Here is a 10,803-nt window from a genome sequence, read left to right on the forward strand (position 1 = left end):
GTGATGAGCGACTGTTCCTTTGCTTTCTGCTTTTTTCCTGAGTTTGGGTTGGGTTTCTTCCTTTTTTTTTTTTTTTTTTTTTTTGTCGTTAAGCGTGTAAAGTACCCTTTTTTTTGCACCTTTTGGTGGCCCTCCTTTTTTTTTTTTTTTTTTTTTATCAGAGCTATAATGAACTGCATACAAAGAACGCGCCTCGTTTACACATGGCAACCAGGAAAGGACGCCTGAGCTTTGAAGATGCCTGCTATCGCGTTTTCGATCATGTTTCCCCACATATTACACCACGAATTCTCCATGTGTGGTAGTTTCAGAGTTATACTTTTTTGTCTTGAAGATGTTATTTTGTTTTCCCTTGCTTTTATGTATTTATGAATTGATTTATGTAAACGAAAGTAAAGCTGAATCTTTGTTCACCCCCTCCTTCACCACACATGCCTGTGCATTATTCGGTATAATGCGTGTGCAGGAGACTGTGCATACGTGCAAACACATATTAACACAACCAACGGGTAGGAATTAAATTATTCAGTTTGACAGTAAAGGTAATTTCCATAGAAGAACTGCATTCCATCATTCAAGAGAGACGCTTGGTTTTCTTTCTGCTATTTTGAAATAATCGTACGCCATATTAAAAAACAGGTAAACAAAAGGAAAAAATACACAAGGTAAAATCTGCTAGTCTTCCTGATATAAAATATTAAAAAGATGGTTTGGGTTTGGTGAAAATTTATTAACAGAGACTCTGTTGGAATCAGCATAATGGACTGTTGTGTAGAAGAATATTGTTTACGTGTTGTTATAGATCATCCCCCTCTATGGGTATTTTCGAAAATATAGAGGCTGGCATCGTAGGATTCATTGCGGTAGAATATCCGGTAAAATACATTTCAACAAATAAGTGGACTTTGTAAAATCTCTCAGTTCCATGACCTTCGGGTCTTTTTTGAGTCTGTTGCCTTGGCCCAACGCTGACACATTGAAATTTATAGTCCAAGGTTTTAAGACCTAGTTTGTCTGCATTTTTTGCCTTTTTTTCCCCCTAACAAACACAAACATCAAAATAAGGTGGTTTCAAAGAAAAGTGCCATAGCATATCGTAAACTCATTAGGTCCAGACGTCTAGCCATCTCAATGGTTTTATTATACCACAGTTCTTCCTGTTTTAAAAGAATTATAGGTATCTTCTTGACAATGGATGGGAAGCAATGCAACACCTTTTCCTGGCAGTGCTTGCTTTTGCCTTTTTTCCCCCCTTCTTTTTTTTTTTTACAGAGGTAAAAAACATTAAACACCAGGTCTCTCAGCTGTCCCCTTAATCTTGAATTAACCGAACTGCTCGTAAATATTTACGGGTCCTTCATTTTAATGGTTGCTCTTTAAACAAAGCAATTTTTTTACAATGAACTTCATCTCAATTATCTTGATAAAGTCATGTGTGTTTATAAATGCAGAAGGCATGAGGCGCGTTGCTAAATGAGCTCTAGCCAACAAAGCCGAACGTTTGGCAGCAGCCGTGTCCCCCCGGAGCTTCCAAGCCTCCCGGCTTAAGAGCACAGAGGCTGGAAGCGACCCACCGGGAGAGGACAAAGAAAAATAAAAGGAATAAAAAAATAATGTTTAAGCGAATAGGCATAATTTTGCTTCCTCGGCTCCTGAGCACCCATGTGGAAATATCTCCTACATGATCCCAAGGGATCGCCAACGCTCGAAAGAGCGCTGGTACCTGAGGCCCGGGAACGGTACGGCGGCGGACGCACCTACGCGGCCTCTCCGCACTGACCTCTAACAGCAAAAGTCTATTACGCGAAGCGGAGGAAAAGTGACTTTCCTCCGGCCTTAGTGGCTGCCGGAGGCCGGGCTTTCCCGCGGCCCCGGCCTGGTCGCGCTCGGCCTGCGGGGGCTGCGCGGGGGTTGCGTGGCAGGGTCGGCGGCGCAGAGGGCATCGCGAGGGGCGCACAGATTTCTCCTCTCACTGCAGCGCTGTCGTTCGGTCACGGCAGACTTTATTGTGTAATAACTGACAACAATTACAACAGGTCCGTAGTTCGAGACACGGAGTGGTTAATTAATACAACAGTCACCGGGGGCAGGGGTGGCAGCTAGCCGGGGGACCAGGAGGCATGAGGCCTGTGGTGAGCGGCTCCGAGGGTGAGACAACTTCCTAATAGTGCACTAAAGGCGTGGGGGGGGGGACAGCTCGTGGCCTCGCTGTGGCATCTATTGCGAAGGATTCAGACCTAGAAAGCAGAGGTTTGGGGAAAGATTTCCTCTTAATAAATCGTGGACAGCACAGCAACTCCCATTGATTTAAGTGGCTGTAATTTAATATATGTTTTATTATCGTAATTATAGTTAATTTCCTTACCTTTATTTTGGCAAAATAACTATCTAGTCTACATCACTTTTAAGAAACATGTCAAACATTTAACATCAGATAGAGTTCCCAAAGCTAACGTGCACTCACAATATCATCATCTAAACGGTGTGGGAAGGAAGAGGGGTGGTTTAAGCGACTCTGCAAAACACGTTGGCGAACAAGACAAAATTTCGCAAAATACATGACATAGACCACGTTTCACTTCTACCCAAAAAAAAAAAAAAAAAAAAAAAAAAGACCAGATTGATTTAAAGTCCCTGGGGTGGAGTGGTGCGGGAGGAGGAGAAATGTATGGGAGTTGAGGGTGCAGGGGAAGAATAAAACCAACCAAAAAAAAATCCAAAACCGAAACAACCCCCAACAACCAAAAGCCCACCCTCATCCCAAAAAAGCCCCAAACTCAAAACTAAATCAATAAAGCCCAACTACATTTCTACCCCAGCGTTAGTCTCCTTTATTGCCTTTCTCCTTGTTCATCTTTTTCATTTTCATTCTTCTGTTCTGAAACCAGATTTTGACCTGTCTCTCTGTGAGGTTTAAAATCCTAGCTACTTCGTAACGGCGGTCTCGGGTGAGGTACATGTTAAAGAGAAATTCCTTTTCCAGTTCCAGAGTTTGATACTTTGTGTAGGGACAACGCTTTTTCCTCGTTGAACGAGCGTGGATCCAGTTTGCTGCAGGGTTATCTGGAAGAAGGGAGGTATACAGAGAATGGAGGGCGGGGGGAGAGAAAGGTCGTTAAATTAATTTAACGAAGGATGGACTGTTTTCACAACTTTGGAGGAATTATCATAAAAGCCTTAATGCCCCAGTCTGTTTACTGTACAAATGATGTCTTGATGGTAGGTGGTTATGTGGAGTCTTTTATGGGTGCTTGTTGCTGCTTGCGCTGGGTTAGGCGTCTAGACGTTTTTATAGGTTAGTAAAACTATCAGTTTTGCACATTCGAGCCTTACAGGTTTCGGCAATAAATCAAAGGGGCAATTTCTTTCTTTCTCTCCTTCTCTCTTTCCTTCTTTTTCTCCCTCTCTCTCTGCCTCTATTCCTCTCTCTCCCCCCGTTTTGTTCTGTTTTCTTTTTTTTTTTTTTACTTACTTGGGTCAAGTTGCTGCTGTTTCTCCTCCTTCAGATCGCTGCCCGGACTGGGGTTGTGGCTGCAAGCGGCGGGGTCCTTGGAGCTGCCGGCAGCCGCTTTCTCCCGGGGCTCCTGGAGGAAGGAGCTGCACGTGTACTCGGGCACACCGATCCCTTGGGACTCCCGAGACGAGGAGCACTCAGTCCTTTTGGAGGAGGAGGAAGAGGAGGAGGAAGACGAGGAGGCGGCTGCTCCCGTCTCCGGCTTTATCCCGTAGTGGCGCCCGTTGGAGGAACCGGAGCTGGACGCAGAGCCGCCGCTGCTGCTGCTGCCTCCGCCGCCGCCGCCCGGGAAGCCCGGGAAGGGCTCAATCCAGGAGCGCACGTAGCGGCCAGCGTCGGCTGCCCCTAAATGGGGCTGGTGCATGTAGGGGTGGTAGATCCCGGTCATTGCCGCAGACGGCTGAGGGTGAACCGCGGACCAGGAGGTGGAGAACACCGTGGATTTTGGTGCAAAGCTACAAGAGGAAAAATCTGAACTCTCTGCAACACCTGATGGCCTGGAGGTCGCACTGTGACCTCCCTGGACGAATCTACTCCCGTAAACTTCTTCGCTTTCATGGCCTATGAGAGAATCGACATAATAGTTACTTATGGTGCCACTAGACGACATTTTAGGCTCCCCTCTTAGTCATATAAAAGGTTACACTGTTAACTGTATATGATACCCTCCCGGAGAACAATCGTAGTATTTTGCAGACTGCAACCCTCAACCATTGGTTGCGGAGCCCACGTGATCATATTTACCAATACTGCGAGTAAATCAATCCGCTAAACTGGGGCTGCTGTGATTAAAAAAAAAAATCATCATCAACAGCGGCCCCGCACAGCGCGCTGTACCGCCTGCGCGCCCACACCGCGCCGGGGCCGCCCGCCCGCCTGCCCTGTCCGCTTGCCCGCCAGCCCTGCCCGCCCTGCCCTGCCCTGCCCGCTTGCCTGCCTGCCTGCCTGCCTGCCCTAGTTGCCCGCCCGCCCTGCCCGCCTTCGCTGCCCGCCCGCCCTGCCCGCCTTCGCTGCCCGCCTTCCCTGCCCGCCTGTCTGCCCTGCCTGCCCGGGGCGCGGCGGGCGTGGCCGCGCTGGCAGCCCACGACCGTGGCGGGTGCGGACTATTTCTTCACCTCCTTTGAGTGATTTCTGCCATTCATTTCTTAATCAATGAGAGACAGGGTGTTTAAATAAATCCAACAGCCTTGGCTTGCTAATCACACTCCAAGCTGCTGAGGGAACCCGCTGGGAAAGGGGGATTCTTGCCTGTAAAAACAAACCATCGCAAGCTGGGACTGTAACGACTTCTCATAAAACAGGAAAATGTTACAGTAAAAGCACATTGCGGTACTTCCATATTTCAGAGCATGTGCGGGTATTATTATCCGCTCCCCCCACCCCCGGATAGAAAGTTTCCATAGAAAGGATACACTTTTAAAAAGAGATGCCCATTGTGTTGTTTTAAAACAGGTGGAAGACCTCTGTAATGATTTTATGCCTTTCAATAAAAATTTTATGAGGTGTATTTGATTATAGATTAATGTGTCCCTAATAAAATGGACGGATGGAAACAGCAAAGCCTGTGTCTCCGAGCACAACTGGCGTGTGGCTGAACACATGCTCCTGTATCTGCTGGCCTCTGGGGCTACACAGCTCCAACACAGCCCCCTTACGGCGCCCAGTGCGGCCCGGGAGGGATGCGGGCAAAGGCAGTCCCGAGGAGGCCGCCTGGCCCCGAACTGGCAGCGCGGCGGCCGCGGGCAGGGACAGGGGCCACGGGCAGGCTCTGGCTCGCAGAGGGGAGCGGGGCTGTGGCTGACCCCCGCTCGCCGGCAGAGCTGTCTCCTCCGCCCCTAGTTCAGAAGGAGCCACGTTCAATGCCTACGTGCCCACTTTGCTTTCTTTTCCATCCCCTCCCTTCCCACTCCTCCCTCCCGGCCTGGTTTTTCTTCCCCGAGAGAAACGGTGCCCGGTTAGTATAGAAAACTGAATTACCCATGGTCTTCTGCCCACGCCTGCTCTCCTGGGTGAGGGATGGTGGCTGTGTCGGGATCTGGAGGAAACGTAGAGAGTTAGTGGCGAGCCCACAGCACAGCCCTCAGCACAGCCCGCCGAGGGCACGGACAGCAGCGCTGGGAAAACACTTCCTACTCGCGAGCCGTTATGAGGAAGGGACTGAAATTCCTGTTTATTTAATGATTTATTACTCTCTTAGGTTGTTTTCTTCCTTTTTCTTCTTCTTTTTTTTTTTTTCCTTTTCCTTTTTTTTTTTTTTGATCATCTGACTTTAGCATTTTCTTCTGCGATTTTATAACTTGTGTTACACTGTTCTCTAGAAGCAGGGTTTGTGGTATGGCGAAGACTTGCCCTCGCTTCACACAGATACAAGGTGGTAAAGTAGGAATATTAGAGTGAGCCTCCTTTTTTGTATACGTTAAACACTTGGTATGGAGTCAGAAATTTACTTCCCACTGCCGAAACTTCTTTGGTGATGTAGTGAACATCTTTAAAGGAAAAGAAAAGGCCGTTTAAATGTATGCAATATATAAATAGTTTTTTGGGGCATCGCTTTGCTGTTTTCAAAAGGACAACAAGCACAAAATACCGAAGTGCTTGCAGCTCTCGCAGCTTCAAAATGATTATGCCTTGCTTTGAGGAATATATGCTTCAGCCCTATGCATAAACGTGAGCATGAGGAAGTATTGGCTTAAATTAAATATCAGCGGCAAGAGAGCAAACAGAATGCCACCAATAGAATTATGAGCAGGATCTGTCATCAAGTCGGACAACATTGGCACTATCTTGCTTTTAATTTCTTGATTTAGAAACAGCTTAGGGGAGGAATGGGCGTTGATTGTGAGCGAGCTGATTTCCCAGCGCCAACAGTAGCCACACTATTTTTCCAGTACCTTTTGAAGGTGAAAGTATGTCCAAGTATTTGCACTTCAGTTTGGAGTCATGTTCATTTGCAAGACATTTGCTGTTCTCCCTAGTATTTCTGCTCACACGGGCATTCACCCGCTCTCACACACGCATGCCCTTCCTCAGCTTCCAGCGCAGAGCCCTGCTAATAACATTTTTCAGCTATGTACAGAAAGGGTTAAGAGTCGTGAACGTCATTAACTGGATGTGTGCTACTAAAATGGAATTGCGCGAAATAAAACAAGCTCTGAGCAAACAGAAACGGTGCAGGGTGACAAAAGCAGGTCTGAAGAGGCTGGTGTACTTTTGTAAGCAGGCTAGGGAGCATTTCTTCTCAAAAAAGGCAGCCTTGCCAGATGTTGGGAACATTTTGAGGGAATATTTTTCCATTCACCATCTTCTGAAAGCTCTTGAGCCGACCAAAAACTGAGCTATTTAACACTTACTTATAACTAGCTTTGCATTTGTTGTGTTTCTTGGAGTTGTTTGGGGGTTTTTTTTGTTTGTTTGTTTGTTTGTTTTTTTGGTTTTTTGTTGGTTTTTTTTTAGCGAGCAAAGACACGAAATCAAAGCCTACACATTGCAAGCACGCAGTGACTGATATTTTTTTAAATCAACATACGAACGTCAAATAAAATGACACACATATTCCTGACAGCTTGTAGTAGAAATATTTTTTTATCACTTACCATTTACGAGTTGATTGGATGAGGACGCCCAGTTTAAGTCACAATATTTTACAACATTTTTTTTCCTTTCTCTCTCTTTTTTTTTTCTTTCATTCAGTTTGTCAGACTGTGAACATCACACAACATTTTATCAATTAATCAATTGTTTACAGACATTTATAAATTGATTAGGTTTACATAATTTCCCGGCCCAGTCTCCACTCTACCCCTAAAAAAATAAAAAAAAGTTTAAAAAAAAAGGAAGGGGGAAAAATTGAGGAAAAGAAAGAAAGAAAACTAGGCAGACACACACAAAGACCAGAATATGGTAAAGAAGGTACACCAGTCCAAAAAGCTGTGGATAGAGAAGGATCAGGACACCAACTTGGATCTCTGCGTTAAACATTTGTAGAAAACCAAGGGAACCGCAGTAGTTTACAGAGTTTATTGCATTATACATGCAAACAGAACATGCACAAGAAGGACAATTTGCTTCTGAACGACTACTATTCCACATATGCACCACAAGGAAATGTCTACAATGGAGAAGAAGGAAATATTCCATTTTACGAAGGACAATCTCTAAGTTCATTTGCGAGAATAGTTACATTATAATGTGCTTCTCTTTCCCCCCGCCCCCAGTTTCCCCCTGCTCTTTTTCTGAAAGTATTGAATGTACTCAAAATGTTATGGTCCGTGTAACAGCCCCACATAAATACCATTTTGTTAGTAAAAACATGAAAAAGTCACATTGCTTGGATGTTCGACAGTTCCAATAAGTTAAGACCAAATGATAATATTCAATAATAGTTACCCTGCATTACGATGAGAACAAAAATAAATTACACGTGCTAGGTTTTATATATACTCATCATAGTAATACATATTCACTTGCAGCGCTAAAAGAAGGACGAAGAGTCACATTCTATCAGAAAATAAAACAAAACAAAACAAAAAACTGGAAAATGCCGGGTTTTGCCAGAGTCTCTCCTGCTTTTAGCAAGTGGCGGTGCTGTGCCCACTCCTCACTGGTGCCCCCCCGGGGTTAGGGTTTAAGAGAAGGTCAGATTAGCGGTCAGTTCCCGGATTCGGTTCTCTCTGCTCATCTTCTTGAGCTTCATTCTGCGGTTTTGAAACCAAATCTTGACCTGCCTGTCAGTGAGGTTTACGCTCTTACTGATCTCTAGACGGCGCTCTCGAGTGAGATACATATTGAATAAGAACTCTTTCTCTAATTCCAGTGTTTGGTGTTTAGTATAAGGACACCTCTTCTTTCTGCCACTCTTTGCAGTTAGCCAATTGCTTGTTGGAGTATCAGACTTGATTTCCTCTATCAAAATCAGAGAAGAAGAAGAAAAAAAAATCAAAAATACCTCAGGCTGTTAGAGTGTACCCTTGGCCATGACCCCTCCTGTGCAGTGTCTGGCAGATATGGTGGATGTGGGCATTAAACACGGTTCGAGTAAGGTGTGGGCACAGGGAGGGGACCTGCTGCCAGCCTTGGCTCGCCCGTTTCCACACACTGCACCCTGCTCTGTGGCCGCCCCGCTCTCCTGCCCCTGCCAGTAAGGGTCTCTCAAGTTTTCGGCCGGCGTTTAACATTTCAACAGTATTTAACCTGCCATCCGCCCCATGAACACATCTTAACGGGTCTAGCCTCGCCATGGCCGCCTCGGGCTCCCACGACACTTGCCACCAAAATATTCCAATTACAAAATAGTCTCACACTCTATTTTGAAGCAGCATCCCCACACACATCAGCTGAATCACACAAGCACACCTATAAACAGACATAAACAGTTTCCCAGCCAAAATGATACACAAGAAATTTCCACCCTCTGTCTCGGATTTTTTTTTTCCATTTTCCTTTTAGTTTTTTTTTCCCCCACCAGAAATAAATCTGTCCCACATCAGCCTAGACCTGGGCTACTAAATACAATTCAGATAAAGCAATTCTTAATGCATACTTAGGGTAAAAATCGACCTAGAGGTTGCAAAGTACATTTTGATAAGAAAAAAATCCCGGTTTTGGATTCTTCGATACACGCCGCTCAAAAGAAAGGCTCTAGTGCACTTTCAGAGGGAAAATAAAATCAGATTACCACCGCCCTTAGCTTTCAAAAGCATTTCACAAGGCTGGTGCACTTTTGGAGACCAGTTTAAGATTATCTAAAGCACCACATTGAAATATTCAGCCTTTGGACCAGGCAGATAGCAGGCTGCTGCTTTCATTGTGCATTTGTTTCGAACTTTACCCAGCCTTGTAGCACCTATTCCTCACCTATTTTAAGAGGATGGTAATTAACTTTAAATGCAATCAAACCGCAGTAAGGCTCAGTGGAAAAAAATAAAAAAGGTGAAATACTAGGAGAGAAAAAGTTGAGGTGGTCGTATTTTACAACCTCCAGACCTGCTTTTTTAGAGGTATGGGGCTGCTTTTGGCTGTTGCAGCGCATTAGGGAGCACACGGCTATATTCCCCGCATCACAGAGGCGGTCTGCATGCACGGGAGAGGCAGATCTCTACGGAAAATGTTTGGACCATTTGGTGTGGCATTTTTGCCTGCCAAAATCTTCAGAGAGACAGCACCTGCAGCCCGATACTCCTTAGCATTAAATGTGATGGCTGTGATGCTCGTTAGTATATTCGAGCGTGCTTTATGGTGCTGGCGTGTTGGAGTTACACCACGGCACGGCTTAAACTCGGTAATACAGACCTTTACTCTCCTTCTCCTGGACTTCTGGGCTGGACACGGAGCCTTCAGGCAGACAGCTCCGCTCCTCTTGCAACGTGGACTTGGGCTCGGGACTTTCCACTTGAGAGACTTTAGCGGTGCTGTCTTGGTTGTTCGGGTTTTCATTCATTTTCTTTTCCAGCTGAAGTTGAGCAGATATCTGCGGTTTGGAGCTGCCGCGAGGGTTTAACTGTAACATTACAGTTGAACTCGTTTCAGGGCTATTATTGTACTCTTGGGTTTTCCCAGTGGCGTAGGTCTGGCTCAGTCTAAAATATCCTGGGACGGGAACCTCGGGGTTCTCAATGGGGCATGATTCAGACACCAGCCTCTGGTAGGAAGGGACGTCTGCAGAAATGAGTTTGGATCTCTTATCGGAATACATGCAGCAATTGCTTTCTTCCTTAATATTTGTAGTGAAGGAACAAGTGGGGACCTGCTGTGTAACAGGTTGCTCTATTCGACAAGATCTGTTCGGGTCTGTCCAAGTGTCTACTTGAGGTATATAAGGATGTACATTCATACCCATATTTTGGTGATTAACTTCTCTCTTAGCCAGAGACGGAAGGAGTCCACAGGTTTGCATCCCATACGTCCCAATGTCTGTGCTAGGTGGCATATACATGCTGGCGCTGTTGGAGTAGAAACTGTCACTCCTGCACGCACTGATGAGAGAATCTACTAAAAAAGTATTAGCGGCAGGAGAGCTGTTGGGAAAGGACATTTTGGGGCGGAATTTGAGGAAGAGAGATTGTGTCCTTTGTAGGCTGACATCTCTAGGAAAACATTCCCGTTGTAATTGCGGATGCCTCCGCGCTACCACATGACAGGCGGGCCCAATGGCAGCGCCCGCCGCCCCGCCGCTGACGCGCCCCGCCGCTGACGCGCCCCCGCCGCGCCGCCCCGCCGCGCCCCGCCGCGGTCAACAGCGCCCCCAGGACACAATCTCTCTTCCTCAAATTCCGCCCCAAAATGTCCTTTCC

The 10,803-nt window shown here is 46.1% G+C and overlaps 2 protein-coding genes and 1 long non-coding RNA gene across 4 annotated transcripts in view; 1 reads left to right on the forward strand and 2 right to left on the reverse strand.

Moving 5' to 3' along the window:
* LOC113944423 overlaps nt 1-357 on the forward strand; it is a 1,861-nt gene extending 1,504 nt beyond the window's left edge. Inside the window, exon 3 of the long non-coding RNA XR_003526674.1 lies at nt 162-357. This is a non-coding gene — a long non-coding RNA (uncharacterized LOC113944423). The remainder of the gene's footprint in view (nt 1-161) is intronic.
* Nucleotides 358-2,316: 1,959 nt separating this feature from the next.
* On the reverse strand, nt 2,317-5,642 carry HOXD9 (homeobox D9). 2 transcript variants are annotated; one of them, XM_027637516.1, is made up of 3 exons: nt 5,492-5,642; nt 3,473-4,075; nt 2,317-3,063 (listed from the first exon to the last, which is right to left on the reverse strand). In XM_027637516.1, the coding sequence occupies exons 1-3, from the start codon at nt 5,493-5,495 to the stop codon at nt 2,822-2,824; spliced, it is 849 nt and encodes a 282-aa protein (XP_027493317.1). In that variant the 5' UTR covers nt 5,496-5,642; the 3' UTR covers nt 2,317-2,821. The 2 variants fall into 2 exon arrangements, with proteins under 2 accessions (XP_027493317.1, XP_027493316.1); XM_027637515.1 differs by lacking the exon at nt 5,492-5,642 and having other exon boundaries at nt 3,473-4,372.
* A 1,647-nt stretch (nt 5,643-7,289) lies between these two features.
* Nucleotides 7,290-10,584, reverse strand: HOXD10 (homeobox D10). The gene is made up of 2 exons (XM_027637167.1): nt 9,803-10,584; nt 7,290-8,416 (listed from the first exon to the last, which is right to left on the reverse strand). The coding sequence occupies exons 1-2, from the start codon at nt 10,542-10,544 to the stop codon at nt 8,139-8,141; spliced, it is 1,020 nt and encodes a 339-aa protein (XP_027492968.1). The 5' UTR covers nt 10,545-10,584; the 3' UTR covers nt 7,290-8,138.
* Nucleotides 10,585-10,803: the final 219 nt, after the last annotated feature.

The sequence above is a fragment of the Corapipo altera genome, unplaced genomic scaffold (genome assembly GCF_003945725.1).
Source record: "Corapipo altera isolate COAL_440 unplaced genomic scaffold, ASM394572v1 45, whole genome shotgun sequence".
NCBI lineage: Eukaryota > Metazoa > Chordata > Aves > Passeriformes > Pipridae > Corapipo > Corapipo altera.